Below are 16,738 nucleotides of genomic sequence, written 5' to 3'. Positions count from 1 at the left end.
ATGAGAAGCCAACGGGGTACTTACAGGTTTGGTCTGCTCGTTCATGCCAAACTGCTGTAGTACTTTCTTCAAATACTGCTTCTGAGACAAGCTAACTCTGCCATGAGCTCTATCTCTACATATTTCCATGCCAAGAATCTTCTTAGCTTCACCTAGATCTTTCATCTCAAACTCGAGATTGAGTTGAGTCTTCAATCTCTCAATCTCAACTTTGCTCTTAGATGCTATCAGCATATCATCAACATATAAGAGCAAGTATATGAAAGCTCCTTCTTGTAGCTTCTGAAAATATACGCAATGATCAAATTTACTTCTTGTGTACCTTTGCCCTTTCATGAACTGATCAAATCGCTTGTACCACTGCCTCGGAGATTGTTTCAATCCATAAAGCGACTTTGTCAGTTTGCAAACCCAATTTTCTTTATCAGCAACATTGAATCCATCAGGCTGAGTCATATAGATTTCCTCTTCCAAATCACCGTGTAAAAATGCTGTCTTCACATCAAGCTGAACTAGTTCAAGATCGTATTGCGCAGCCAAGGCTAGCAAAATTCGAATAGACGAATGCTTCACAACTGGAGAAAACACTTCATTGTAGTCTATTCCTTCTTTCTGAGCGTAACCCTTTGCTACCAATCTAGCCTTGTATCTAATTTCATTTTTACCAGGAAATCCTTCCTTCTTTGCATATACCCATTTGCATCCAATTGCCTTCTTTCCCTTGGGCAGTCTCACCAACTCCCAAGTCCTATTTTTATGAAGAGACTGCATTTCTTCATTCATAGCTTACTTCCACTTTACACCATCAGAGTTACTTATTGCTTCTGTATAAGTGGAAGGAACATCATCATCTGCAATTGGAAGTGCATAGGCCACCATATCATCAAAGTGAGCAGGCTTACGAATCTCTCTTCTTGGCCTCTTATATGCAATTGAATCTTGTTGCTGTAGAAGTTCTTGGGTCGAAACTTCTTCATCATTTGTTCTTTCAATATTAGCTGGATCATCATTAACCTTTTCAAACTCCACCTGCTGCAAAGTACTACTGGTTTTGTCATCCTTTTGTGAATCCTCGTTCTTCATCATGGTTGATTCATCAAAAATTACATCTCTACTGAAAACAATCTTCCTTGTATCAGGACACCAGAGACGGTATCCTTTTACACCACCAGTTATACCCATGAATAATGCTTTCTTTGCTCTTGGGTCTAACTTAGATTCTTTTACATGATAATATGCAGTGGAACCAAAAACATGTAAAGAATCATAATCAGTAGCAGGTTTACCAGTCCACATCTCCATAGGAGTTTTTCCATTTATTGCAGCTGATGGCAATCGGTTAATTAGATGGCACGCATATGTAACTGCCTCAGCCCAAAATTCCTTGCCCAATCCAGCATTGGACAACATACATCGAACTTTCTCCAGTATAGTCCGATTCATGCGTTCTGCCACCCCATTCTGCTGTGGTGTATCTCGAACAGTGAAGTGTCGCACAATGCCCTCATCTTGACATACTTGTAGAAATGGATCATTTTTGTACTCAGTACCATTATCTGATCGAAGTCGTTTGACCTTTCGACCTGTCTGAGTCTCCACCATCTTCTTCCACTTCAGAAATGCATCCAAAACTTCATCTTTTCTTTTCATTAGATACACCCATACTTTTCTTGAATAATCATCAAGAAAAGTGACAAAATAGTGCATACCTCCCAAAGAAGCCACTTTGGTAGGTCCCCACACATCACTGTGAACATAGTCCAGAATTCCTTTCGTATTGTGAATTGCTGAACCAAATTTTACCCTCGTCTGCTTGCCCAGAACACAATGTTCACAAAATTCCAATTTGCAAGAATTTGCACCTTTCAACAAGCCTTGCTTCGCCAAAGTCTGCAAAGCTTTTTCACCAGCATGTCCCAATCGCCTATGCCATAACCTAGTAGCCTCTGAATCTGCATCTTTCGCAGAAGCTGTTGATGTTGATCCAATAACTGTACTTCCATTTAAATAGTACAAGTTATTTCTTCTAGTGCCTTTCATCACCGTCAATACCCCAGCTACTACCTTTAGTAATCCATCTCTCAAAGTGATTGTGAGCCCTTTAGATTTTAGGGCCCCTAATGAGATGAGATTTTTCTTCAAGCTAGGTACATAGCGAACATCTGTCAAGACTTGGATTGAGCCGTCGTGATTCTTCAATTGGACTGTACCCACTCCCATTGTCTTACAAGCACTATCATTGCCCATAAGAACAATTCCACCTTCTAGCTCTTTAAGACTAGAAAACCAGTCCTTATTAGGACACATATGGTAAGTACATCCTGAATCCAAAATCCATTCATCCGTTTGACATGCCATTGCCATGCCAACCAAGCTAAAGTCTGACTCCTCATCATGCTCCGCTACACATGCATTAGAAATAGCCTTGCCCTTTTGTAGCTTAGGACAATTCTTTTTCCAATGCCCTTTCTCACGACAAAAGGCACATTCATCTTTGGCGGGTCTCCCTTTGGACTTACCCCTTCTACCAGGTTTGCTGCTGTGTGAACGACCTCTTACTGTTAAGACTTCTGCAGTTGTATCTCTGTGATCTCTTTTATCTTTCTTTCGAGTCTCAAATCTATACAACGCACTACAGACTGCATCAAATGTGATCGTGTCCTCCCATGAAGCAATGTGGTGGTAAGATGATCATATTCATCAGGAAGGGAATTCAACAACAATAATGCCTTGTCTTCATCTTCAAATTTCTCATCCAAATTTAGCAAGTCTGCTAAAATTTTATTGAATGAGTTCACATGGTCATTCATCGACATACCGGGTGCATACGTGAATCGATAAAGTTTCTTTTTCATATAAAGCCTATTTTCAAGACTTTTCGTTAGAAACTTTTCTTCCAATGTATCCCACAGCTTCTTCGCTGATGTCTCCCTCATGACGGAGTACTTCTGCTCTTTGGCCAAACATAGGCGGATTGTACCACACGCCTGTCTATTGATCTTGGCCCCCTCCTTGTCATCCATCTTGTCAGGTTTTTCTTCAAGGGCTATATCCAGCTCTTGCTGACATAAGACATCCAGGATCTCACACTGCCACATACCAAAATTATTGGTACCGTCAAATTTCTCTACTTCAAATTTTGCATTTGTCACAGTAGTCCTTGCTGATGACGATGCTGCTGCCATTTTTCTCCTCAATCCCAACTACTGTATACGTGAACAGTACCGTATACTTGAATAGTGCTGTATACGTAAATAGTACCATATACATGAATAGTGCCGTATACGTGAATAGTACCGTAAACGGTCGTATTCCCCAAGTACGAACCTGGCTCTGATACCAATTGTTGCGCGGAAGCGTGTGAAAGAGTAAAATTATTGTACTGAAAAATCACACTAAGTTCAATTCCCAGGAAAGAGAGGTGGATCACGAGGATCGCTTACATACCAGATCTTTCCTAGCCAGAATATCCCTCTATCGTAATTTAATAGCACAATAAATCACTACAATGACACTTGCAAAATATGCAGAACAAAAAAAAAATAAAGAACACTAGAATTTTAACGAGGTTCAGCAAATTTTGCCTACGTCCTCGGGCACTACCAAATATATTTCACTCCAAAAATACAAGTGAAAGTTTACAAATAGGGAGAGAGAACAATTGCCTTAAGTAGAGAATGGCAAGTGTGGGATGAAGAAAGTAAGAGATGGTTAGGCCTATTTATAGTTGAGGTTTAAGGATCAACTTGCAATGTCCCTATACAATTAGGGACCAAAATTGCAATTATCCCATGCCAACTTTTAACCCAACTTGCCAACCAATCTTACTTTCTACATTCGGTGCCTTTCGGTGCCAACTTTCTGCCACTATTCATCTTTGAAAAGTCAAAGATTGTAGGTATCCAATACCTTGTAAAAAAGTCATTTCATGTCTAAGAATGTGCCTGGAAAATAGTTGTTTGTGTCAACATTCTTGGTGTTGCTAAAGTTCCTGATTTCTTTTACTTGCACTTAATCTTATAGTAAGAAAATCAAAGTCCCTTTGCTTCAATGGCAAGGAAAAGAGAGTGAGGTACTGTGGGGGAATATATGCTTATCTCAACTCGAATTTTCATACAATTTTCTTAGGCCCCACAGCTACAATTTGATGAATTTATAAGTCACAATGGAGCATATTGAGTTTTATATTGCTGGGGATAATTTTGTCTAGTGTCTCAAGAAATATTCCTACCTTTTTTTTGCTCCGCCCTTGTTCATTATAATGAAACAATGAAAGGGATATTAAATCATGCCATGAGGTTCAGAAAATGCAAAGAAACACTACCTTGGCACATTGTGAGGTAGAATTTCTGTCACTACAAAATGCAAGCTTGAACTTATCTGGTTTACTGTATACCTAATCTGATGGTTCATTCCAGAATTTAAGACTTAGGGTTACATTAAACCTTTGTCCAAATTTGGGTTAGATTAGGAAGTAGAAGAAAATCATCACTATCTTCCACAGTTCCACCTATTTTAGAAGATTACACATATGCTATATTTTTCACTTCAACTGCTACTGTCATAGACAATAATAAAAGCATTGATTATTTTTTGAATTCCCAACCAACATCATTACATCACCCCCTCGCACCTAGTCAACATATCATTATCCTCGCATACAAAAAAATAGCTAAAGAAAAAGAAGAGAAAGAAAAAAAAGAAAGAGAAAGCCATTAGTACCTCTCTTGTTTCTTTCCTGTATTTGCTTTGCTTTCCATGTAAGCCCTCTTTGGGCTTAGCCTACTTTTCCACCTCTTCTTTGTCTCTTCAACAAATTCGCTTCTCAGGCTTACACTGTCCTTTTGCATATGTATTGTTCAATTGCAGTGCATTATAATTTTGCTCTTCCGGTTCTTGCTATATGCTTAATCATGCCATCCTGTTTGCAGTATTCATAAGGTACTCCTTTTGATCTTTATTATTTCTCTAGTGTCTAAAGGGCTATTCCTACATAGGAAGAAGAGAGATTATGTCGGAAGTGATAGTAAGTTAAATTGTTTTAAGAGTTTTTATCGACTTGCTATGGGGTCTGCTGGTAATACAAAAACCTGGGTGCCGTACATGACCACCAAAGACTGTTCTCAAGGTTTTTGTAGCTTGTATTGTCCACAATGGTGCTACATCATTTACCCTCCACCACCTCCAATAGAATTCACGGTTAATCCTTCAGGTCCGAATTTCTCCCCTCTTGTGATTGCGATCATTGGTATTCTGGCCAGTGCTTTTCTTCTAGTAAGTTACTACACAATAATATCTAAATATTGTGGGAACTCGGACTCCTCTAGTAGAAGAGAAAATCATGAAACTGATGAAGTAATGGAACACAATCACAACCCATCTGTGCATGAGCCATGGCAGACTTCAACTACCGGACTGGACGAGGCTTTGATCAAGTCCATTGCGGTTTTCAAATACAGAAAGGGCGATGGCTTGATGGAAGGAACGGATTGTTCAGTCTGCCTCAACGAGTTCCAAGAAGATGAGAGTTTGAGGCTGTTGCCTAAATGTAGCCATGCATTCCATGTCCACTGCATTGATACCTGGCTTAGGTCTCACTCAAATTGCCCTTTGTGTCGTGCTAATATAATCTTTATTTCTGCTTCACCAACACCTCCATTGCCACCTCCAGTACTGACAGAAACTCCTTCAGTCAATGAATCCTTGCAGGATAGGCAACCATCCAGAAATGAAAATCCAGCTGATGAAAGACATTCAGAAAGGGTTTTCATTCCAAAGACTCCATGTCGTACTTTGAGTGATCTAGGGAACATGCAAGGAGGAGATGCAGTGATTCATATCAGAGAAGGTTATCAACAAATGAGAAGATCAGTGTCGATGGATCATTTCTGTCAACCCCAACTTTCAGTTGCAGACAATTTGCATAGGAATCAAGGGGGAGATCACAGCAGAGGTGAAGGGTACCATTTCTCATTAGGTATGGCTGGATCATCAAAACAATCAGCAGAAGGCAGTAAGGTTAGCAATAGAATGTGTGTGTTGCACCGTGTAATCAACCCTGCTGCAATGAAGAGATCCTTTTCCAGTGGTAGATTCTTTCTTACTAGGCAAGGAAGAGTAAGAGATCCATCTATTCATCTTTAAATATATATATATCCCTCGTTGTATAATCATGATTCATGAAAATGATAAGAGAGATTGTGTGACTGTCTAATAGCTATATCAGTAATTGGTAAAGATGGTCCAAGTGAGACAACTCTTGTGAAAGCCAAAAATTATTTCAATGTTTTAGAACTTCCCCATTTCTTTTGTTAGTACTTCTTTTTTTCTTCCGATTGCCTCTATTCCAAGGGTTCCAATTTACATCCACATTTTATCTATTTAATGTACATTAAACTCAATACGTGAAGAAAGTTCAAAATGGACCTACAATTATAAATGTACTCAATTGATGGGTATCCTCTACAGTCATCTATTTCCGTTAAAATTATAACCAATGAATGGGCTTTTTTGCACTAAACTTTTAGGTTCACCATTTCCTAGTGGAACAAATTTAGACCCAAAAGTGGGGAAGATCTTGTAATAAAAGGCCCAAAATATATTTCTTTATTGTTCACGTTTCAATTTTGGGATCATCTAAATTATTTGCTCGGACACATATATCTTCTTCTCACGTAGATATTTGTTTATTACATGCAAAATGCAGTCATATTTATCAAAAAAAAAAAGGTTTATTGAATTAGGCCTTAGGGTACTGCTGTCTGAAACTTGTACCAACGAATGACTCATTAATATTATTTATCCCAACACCCAAAAATACTATCTACTCTCTAATCTTTGACCAACTACGTGTTTATAAACATACTTAATAAATATATTATAATATAATTTATTATAATTATATATATGTCACATATTTGGGTAATTATGTTGAAGAAAAGAAAAAATGCATAATGACTTTTTTATCCTCTAATTTTACAATATATATTAGCCATTAATTTATTTTTTCGTCTTTTTTAACTATTAAACTTGTATTTTTTATCAAATCACTCAAAAATAAATAGAATTTGTTAACTTTACTAATGCGACATACATATGGATTGCCACATTAATATTTAATTAATTTTTCAAATTTAAAAAAAAATAAAAATATATATTTTTTAGTAATTTTTAACTTTTAGAAATAGTTTTTGTTTTTGTTTTCAACTTTTTAAATTTTAAAAAAAAATTAATTAAATGCTAAGCAACAATTCACGTTTATGTAACGTCAGCAAAGTTAAGAAATGTTAACTTTTCCATCCATTTTGAAGTGATTTGATAAAAAATTCAAGTATAAGGGCTAAAAAATGCTATAAATTAATGAATGGCTAAAATGATTTTTTTTTTGTAAATTTGGAAGACCAAACAAGTCATTATGCCAACAAAAGATATATTTGGGTAACTATTGTAATTAGTAGGTTCCATTGCATTGAGTATACCTGGAACACTTTAATTACATTCTCCAATCTAGGAAAAGGGTTAGAATTTGAGTAGACGTGTTCATGGATCAAGTCGGATCTATACATTATATTAATATACTTTATGTTTGTCGAAGCTTAGTGTAACTGCCCGTTTTTAGTAAAATAGGAATAGTAGTTTCAGGACCACAAATCCGAAGTAAAAAAATTATTTTAATATTATTTTGTGATCTAAAGCATGCTAGTATTATAGTATAAAAGTTTCGTTAAGAAATTTTAGTATTTACATGTTCAATTTGATGAAAAGGACTAAATCGCGTAAAGTGCAAATGTTGTGTTCTATTAGCTAAAGGTATTAAATAGCTATAGAACTTTAAAGTGGAGGTCCTTATATTGTAATTAGACCATTAAATGAGTTAGTGGATGTGTATGGCTTGGTAATTGAGTAATTTTTAAAGTTAGGTAAGGGTAAATTGGTACGTAAGAAATTGATGATAAAAATAAATAAAGCAAAACAAAGCCTTCATCTTTGTTTCTTCACCAACTGAAATATAACGACCTAAAATTTATGAGTATCAGAAAAGTGCATTTTTGGGTCACTGTTTTAATAAAATGAGTTCGTAAATATTTATTAAAAATATTTATGAAGACAGTTGTGTGATTAATTAGATTTTAGTTAGGAGAACTAGCTTGAATTAAGGTTAATTAGGTATAAGGACTAAATTGAAAATAGGATAAAATTTGAATTATAAAATAGAGAAAAGTGAAGGAACTAAATTAGTAATTGAACCATAACAAGTGTATGGTAATAAATGAATACATATGTACTAATAATATACACATGTATAAAAAATAATAAATAAGTATTACTTAGTATTTAAATATAAATATATTATATTATATTATATTATATTATATTATATTATATTATATTATATTATATTATATTGTATTAGTTTAGTTTGGTTTAGTTTAGTTTAGTTTAGTTTAATAATAAAATAAACAAATAAAGTAAATAAAGAAACAAAAAGAATGAAAAAGAAACATAATTGAAAACGAAACAGCGAAGGAGAAAGGACAAAGAAAAGAAAAAGGAAAAATTAGGATTTTAAGGTTTGAACTCAAATTGGTAAGTCATTTTAATTCCTTTTCTTGTAATTTTAATTTTTTAGAATCTTAGAATAAAATACTATTTGATTTATGTTGGAATTTTAGAAGTTAGTGGATTTTTAAATGTTTATGTTGTATAAATTGAAGTATTAGGGGTTAAATTGATAGAATTTCAAGATAGAATTGAGAAAAGAATTGAATTGTAAAACAAATTATAAGTTTTGAAGTAATTAGGATTAAATTGGGAAATTTCAAAATTTAGAGATTTATGGTAAAATTAGAGAGTTAAATTTAGTTTTAAATGGTAGTTGAATGAAAATAAAGAATAAAATTGTGAAGAAAATAATGTTAGATTTGATTAAGGACTAAATTGGAATTTAGGCAAAAGTTGTGTACAAATTGAAATATTCAATGTTAAATTGTGTTGTATTGATGATTTTTAAATTGTTTTAATTCTGTAGCTAACATTGAGCCGGAGACATTGGCTAAGAAAGGAAAAGACAAAATTAACGAGGAGTAGCTCGAGAATTACGGTTTGTATTTCTATAATCCGAAGCTAGTTATTAATTGTTGTTTTTATTATTTAATATGTATGGTAAGTGGAATTGAGGTGAATATTGATATTGTGGTATTGAATTGAATTGAATTGAATTATGAATATATGTGAATATTTGAATTGAAATGTGTATTGATTGGAAATGGAAAAATGATTTGGAAACCCTATTAACTGTATCGGGTTGAGTCGGATATAGTTGGCATGCCATAGGATTCGAAGTGTTTAGGGATACTTCGACCATGAATCGATGAGACACTAGGTGTCAAACTATTTCTTCGGATAAATTCGATGAGGTACTGGGTACTAATTTACTTCGGCATGGTCGATGAGACATTGGGTGTTAATCTATTACTTCAAATTATCGGATGAGGCACTGGGTGCCATACTGGTGTATTTTGGTTGGATCCGTGTATCCGCCAAAGTCTGAGTCCTGTTAATAGGGGTAAATAAATGATTTGGTAATATGAATGATATTGGATGATTTTGAACATGAATTGGATTGGGATATTGAATTGAGTTATGAAATTGAAATATTTGAACCAATGGGTTCATAAAATGATTACTGATATAGTGAAATGATATGTATATCCTATTGAGAAAAGTTATTTGAATATCAATTATGAAATTGAAATAGTAAGAGATAAGAATTGATAGTGTTATGAATGATGTGTTATGAAATTGATTATTTGTTTGAATGGTTTTTGTTATGTGTGTTTATATATATAAATATTGTAAATTCTTGTTTACTAAGTATTCAGATTACAGAAATATCACTGAGTTTGTACTCAGCATACGGTTGGTTTCCATGTGCAGGTTAGGTTAAAGTCAGATCGTTGAATTAGAATCCAAAGCCGATCTCAAACTTAAAGTGGTGAAGTACATTTCTTTTTAGTAATGTTATGTACCTAGGTTATTTTATGTAGGTCATTTTTGGAAAACGATTGTAATGATGTTATAGTATGAAATGGACTGAATATATATATGAATATATGTGTCATGTTTAAAGTTATTAAGTAATGTGTTTTGTTTGAATTTGATATAAATTTAGAAATGGCTTAAATGATGTTTAATTGAATTGTTTGGACATTATATGTGAAATACCTATAAGGGTATATTGGTTAGTTACTTAGAATGATTAATTTGACATGTTTTAAATGTATTTGAATGTATTTTAGATTGGTTGAATGATTAGTTTTGTGTTGCTTGAGGTTCAAGATTCACAGGGTTGGTCAACTTAATGAAAAATGCTCATTTTGAGTCCACACAGCCTGACACACGAACGCATGACCAGACCGTGTGAGACACACGGCTTACACATGGGCGTGTGGTTAGGCCGTGTGTCCCCTGCATCTTAAAAAATTAAAACAAAATGCTTAGGTATTTCCACGCGGGCAGAAACACAGGCGTGTGTCTCAGCCGTGTGAGGCACATGGCCTAGCACATGGGCGTGTGACTTGGTCGTGTGAGGTAAATCAGGGAGTTACACAAGGTCAGACATAGCTTGAAGCACGGGGGTGTTTAGAGTCACACGGGCGTGTCCCTGAACCACACAGGCGTATGAGCCCTGTACTTAGAAATTTTTTTTGAAATTTCATGTAAAATTTTCTAGACTTTCGGTTAAGTCCCGATTTGTTTCCAACACATGACTTGAGCCTCGAGGGCTCAATAAAGGGACATTATGATTAAATTATGATGTGTATGATAAATTATTATGTGATTGTTCGTATTTGTTCTGTTAAGTCTGATAATGCTTCGTAATGCTGTTCCAACGACAGATAAGGGTTAGAGAGTGTTATAGAATTTTACAGCAAAGAGAGACCTTGGGAGCTTAAAAAATTTGGAAAAGAAAATCCCTTGCATGTAAGTAAATTTTGTCATGTTTTTGATGATTTTTATGTTTTCGGGATCGTTGTAGCTTAACCTAGCTAATTCGGGGGCTAATTTGCAAAATTATTGAATGTATAGGGTTTTACCATGAATTCATTTTAGTTGTTTGCGAAGTTTAATGGAAGAAAATGAATCTTTGTTGTGAGTTAAACAACTTTTGTTAAGTAATTTTTGTTGAAACTGTCAATTAAGGGTTAAATTGAGAAATGTGCTAATTGTGTGCTAAATGTGTGAAATTGTGAGATGTATGGGCTGTTATAAGCATGTATTAAATTTGACTAGGCTTGGATAGGGGTGAAATTGCATGAATTTCATTTTACGAGCCTAAGGACTAAATTGTAAAGAAGTTAAAAGTATAGGGGCAAAATGGTAATTTTTAAAACATGATTTTTGGATTGAATTGAATAGAATGAGGTTTAAATTAATTAAATTTGATTATATAGATAAATAAAAGCAACATACGAATTTAGATCGGGGAAAAGACAAAGTATTGAAATAAACGAACGTTTTTCTCTGTGCGAGTTTGAAGTAAGTTCGTGTAATTAAATTCCGTACTTATATGCTTTAATTGAAATATATGTATGTGGATTGTATAATGACTATATATAATTATCAAGCGCATAATCGACGCCGTACGAAGAATACCGAGCCCCGTTTGAACCTTAGGAATTTGTGGGATACAAATCACATGTCATTAGGGTTACCAATACTTAACTCGTATAAGCTTACTGTTATTAAGCTTGTAGGAGCTTTCCATTTATAGCTTGTATGAGCATATACCCGCGTATCTAACGATATCCTAAGGGGTTCAACGGGCATAGTTTTTGTTACGATTTTATATGAGTTCGATATGAACTAGTACAGGTATTGACATGAATTACAAGGAAATGGTTTATATATGATACATGGATATATGGTATAAATGTCACATGTATATGCAATCTAATTAGTTATTGAACTTATACATAATTCTCGGTTTTTATATGAATACATGGCTAACTTTGTTGATAAATATGTGTTAGGCTTTTGGGCCAAATTGAGTTGTATTATGCCTTGATTTTTGTAACAGCCTAATTTTTAGTGGTGTTGGAACAGTGATTCGAGATCACTAAATCCTACAAATGAGTAGGAAATATTATTAATTTAGTGAGTATAAATTAAATGTGAAGTTAGGAAAAATTTTGAAATAGTGAATAGTGTACTAAAAAAATAAATATTAAAATAATTAGAATCGAAAACGAGGTATCGAGACCTCGATAATTTTAAATCGAGCCATAAATATTTTTATATGGAGTGTTAATATGTTAGTATTAAAGTTTCGTCAAGAAATTTTAAAGTTTTGATAGTTAATTGAACAAAAAGGACTAAATTGTATCAAATGTAAAATTGTGAGAAATGATTAAATAGCTTAATTGATAAAAGAAAGAGGGTTTAAAAGGAAAATAGACCCAAGGTCTATTTGGGCTGGACGGCAAGGGCATGAAATCAGCAATAAAATAAGGAGAATTAAGGGTAAAATTGGAAAATTGCAAAATTTACTTAATAAAGCTAGGACTAAAGTGGAATTATCTAGATTTCTCTTTATTTTTCTGCATTCTCATCAGAAAAACGCCATGGAGGAGTTCTATTAAGCTGGTTTTCATATTTTTACTCCAATTAAGTTCAATTCTTGATTATTTCTTGAAATTTTTGTGTTTTTGTGACTTTTACAACTAGGTCCACTTGTTGAAATCATTAGTTTTTGATTCTATGAAAGAAATTGAAAGTTTCTATACATATGTTATGGAAGTATATGATGATTTGGCATGGAATTAGATCTTTAAATTGTTTATATGTTGATTTTATTGTAAGAATTGAATAGAAAGTGAATGTTTGGGACCTAATTGTAAAAGAGTTTGAAGTTAGAGTTTTATGTGGAAATTATGAATTTCAATAGTTATGAAATAACTTATAATGTTTATGAAAAGTATTAATTGAGAAAATTATCTTAATTGAGGGGTTAATTGAGCAAAGACTGAATTGTATGAATTGTGAAATTTGGGGCAAAATGGAAATCAACATTTTGCACTAAAACTGTTTTGGACAGCAGCAGTAGTCTAACTTTGAAAAATCACCAAAAATTTTATAAATAGAATTAGAGGATGAATAAAATATGAAATTAAATCTTATTGAGTCTAGTTTCTTATAAAAGAAATTATGTAAGAAATGGAATTGTAAATTATGAGATACAATAACTTTTGTGAGACAAGGTCAGAATGATTTCGGGTTCCCCTGTTCTGACTTTGTAAAATCATAAAAAATTGGATAAAAATAATTATGGGCTTAAATTAATATTTTTAGAATCTTGAATGAGTCTATTTTCAATATAAACAAACGGGAACATCATTTAAATCTTGTACGAGGAGATAATTAATTTTTAGTGAAGAAGGGTCGGAACTGTCAGACAGCAGAACATGGGAGACTTCAATGAATAAACTGTATTAATTGGCCCAACCAAAAATTATGAAAATTTTATGGTAAGAAGATAGATGAATCTAGTTTCTGGGAAAATTTATGGATCTTAATTTGGACTTCTGTAGCTCAAGATAAAAATAATTTAGTGACTATGATACAGATGGACAGCTTGAATATTCACATAAGTAGATAGTCAAAATTATGGATAATGTTACCTACAAGTGTGTTGTTTATACTAAGGATGTGGATGGAGAGGAGGAGGAGGAAAATATACAAAAAATATATGAATGACTCGTGTATAAATTGATCACATGCCCGGTTATAATCGATAAGTGTTGAATTAGAAACGATATAATGTTTTATTTGGAATATTTATTATGAAATTATGATTATCGCTATAATACAAAAATTGAATTTGTGAGTTTATATAACTAAATTTAGTGACCATTTGTTAATATTATTAAATTTTAATATTATTTTATGAATGGTGATTAATATTTATGTATGTTAATTGTTGAAAATAAGTAAATTATGTACAAAAGTTATGAACTTAAACTGAGAATTTTGGAGGAATGGAATGCAGGAAATGAGTACAATCTTTCAGTGAAAAAGATGAATTGACGGTAAATTACCCAAGTAAATCGAGATTCAGCATTTGTTATGAATTCTCGTGTTTGCTTTCCGTTTAGCTCTTACGAGCTTCCGTTAACTCATATGAGTTTCAGTTAACCCTTTTGGGGTTTCAGTTCAGCTCTGGTGAGCTTCAGTTAGCCTTCGGGCTTCCGTTTAGCACTTCTGTGCTTCAGTCAGCCTTCGGCCTTCCGTTTAGCACTTATGTGCTTCAGCTAAACTTCGGGCTTCCGTTTAGCACTTATGTGCTTCAGCTAAACTTCGGGCTTCAGATCACGAATGACTTAATTCCGTAAGACGTTCTCTAATTTGACAACGATTGGTAAGTGAGATATGAAATTAGTATTGGTAGACTTATGGTTATTATTGATATTGATCTAAAATAAGTGTACCATTGATATTTAAATGATTCAAGGGGTAAAGTTCTAATATGAAATAATATGAGTTTGAAATGAATTATTACCGGTATATACCTGAAATATATGGAAATAATGGTACGTGAAATATTAATATAATGAAATGAATGATAAATGTTTATAAAGAAACAGCAAAAGAATGATATGTATAATGATATGTAAAAAAGTAATTATCTTTAATATGTTGTTACAAGGGAAATTATGTATGTTGAGACGAGCAATAAACTTAAGTATGATATGATGAGAAAATAAGTTTATCTATGTTGAATTTATATGAATATGTTCAAGTATGCTAACAAGTGTTGCTGTTGATGCTTAGACAAGTGCCAAGCTATTGGTTAAATGGTAAAATGTTTATTTTTGTATGATGTGTTGAAAGGGTAAGCGCTCAAATAAAAATGTACTTATGCTCATGAGAGAGTGGCAAGTTTTAAGTTATGCAATATTTTATCAAATGACTTATCATGTGATTAATTGAAAAGAGTTATGTCCAAACGAACTAGCTTGTGGGTATGATGGCATGGTATGCTTATAACCGGTGTGTTATACATAAAGAATAAGTGTGGAAAGTAAAGAAACACATATGAAAATAAAGGAACTCGGAAAAGTTAAAATTTTATTAAGCTAGAGATGATATGTATAAATAATGCTGTGGATTTATTTATTTTGTGAATTGATGAATATAACTTCCTGAATATTGTGTGAACCACACGACCTAGCCACACAACCTGTTACCCCTTACAGTATTGAAAAAAAAATTTAAATATTTTCGAAAAAAATTTTCTGAGTTCTCGGTTAAATCCCGATATATATATTTTGGGCTTCGATGGCTCACATAAGAGACACTATGATTAAATTTGATTGATTTCAGGTATGAATGTTATGTGAAGCGAAATTTCTGTTAAATGATCTGTAAATTTTGGTAATATCCAAATCCCTATTCCGGCGACGGATACGGGTTAAGGGTGTTACAATTTTACTTACCTAAATTGTAGTTGAATGGTGTAACACCCTCTAACCCCAAACCGTCCCCAGAATAGGGTTATAGAGCATTACCAAAAACAGACAAACTTTATTATTACAAATCGAAAATAACCACAAAATTATACTCAAATAAGGTTAATTACCCTTATCGAGGTTCTACGGACCTAATATGAACCTTTCGTGGGGTTAGGATTCGAATCCTAACTCTACAGGCCTCCCTGAAACATTAAACACAATTATACAAACCAATCCAATTCACTTCCACATAACATGTAACTATATACCATTCATTTCATAAACTTAGGAATCGTCCCTTTATACGTCAAACTCCTTAAAGTTTATACACCATCTTTTACATTCAAAACATTAAATATATACAAATGACCACCTAAAACCTAGTACATGCCACATTACCAAAAGATAAGATTTTTACCACAAAATGAGCTGGAGTCGGAGATAATTTTGAATGCAGAACCGGACTCTATTTTACCTAAGCTGCGCACGGAAAACAACCGTACGCTGAGTATTGAAAATACTCAGTGGTATTATCATAATTCAATTCATAACATCAAATCAAGTTCAAAACATATATGCACAAGTAGTCAATTGCATATGCCAATTAATGTCATATTAATGTCATTCAAATGATTATAAAATTTTCATCAACATGTAAACACTTAATTCATAACACTTTCATGTATACATAATTCATAAACATAAAGTTCATGCTTTCAACTTCACAACACAATTTCTTTTCACATTTCGTATCATCATTTTCTTTCACCTTTCATTCGATAATTCAGATAATCAGATTCAGATAATTTTTGCTCATTTCACTTATAGGCCCTATTAACCTGACTCGGACCAAGGTGGATACACGGATCCAACCAAACACACCAGAGTAGCGACCAACGCCTCATCGGATAGTTCGAAGTAAATCAGATCTATGGCACACCAAGTACCTCATTGGCCAAGCCGAAGCAATGTGGCTACCAAAGCCTCATCGAAACTATCCGAAGTAAATCTATGGCACACCTAGTGCCTCATCGACTCGAGGTCGAAGAATCCCTGAACACTTCCAATCCTATGGCATGCCAATTATATCCACTAAGCCCGACTAGTTAATAGGGTTTCGATCATATTTCCATTTTCGAAACATTTTCACATTTCAATCAATTCTCTTATATTTCTCAATGTAATCGCAACTAATCAACAATTCACATTCAAGTCATTTTCACGCACAT

The 16,738-nt window shown here is 33.5% G+C and overlaps 1 protein-coding gene across 1 annotated transcript; it reads left to right on the top strand.

Moving 5' to 3' along the window:
* Positions 1-4,314: 4,314 nt before the first annotated feature.
* On the top strand, positions 4,315-6,314 carry LOC107946754 (E3 ubiquitin-protein ligase Os04g0590900). Its single transcript, XM_016881204.2, has one exon. It carries the CDS (start codon positions 5,065-5,067, stop codon positions 6,142-6,144), a length of 1,080 nt encoding a protein of 359 aa, XP_016736693.2. The 5' UTR covers positions 4,315-5,064; the 3' UTR covers positions 6,145-6,314.
* Positions 6,315-16,738: the final 10,424 nt, after the last annotated feature.

This window comes from Gossypium hirsutum, chromosome A12 (genome assembly GCF_007990345.1).
Source record: "Gossypium hirsutum isolate 1008001.06 chromosome A12, Gossypium_hirsutum_v2.1, whole genome shotgun sequence".
Lineage (NCBI taxonomy): Eukaryota > Viridiplantae > Streptophyta > Magnoliopsida > Malvales > Malvaceae > Gossypium > Gossypium hirsutum.
This window is presented reverse-complemented; position numbering and strand designations above follow the sequence as displayed.

Bases quoted from the DNA above. Each gene is read 5' to 3' on its own strand.
- LOC107946754 (XM_016881204.2), top strand. From the start codon at position 5,065: ATGGGGTCTGCTGGTAATACAAAAACCTGGGTGCCGTACATGACCACC.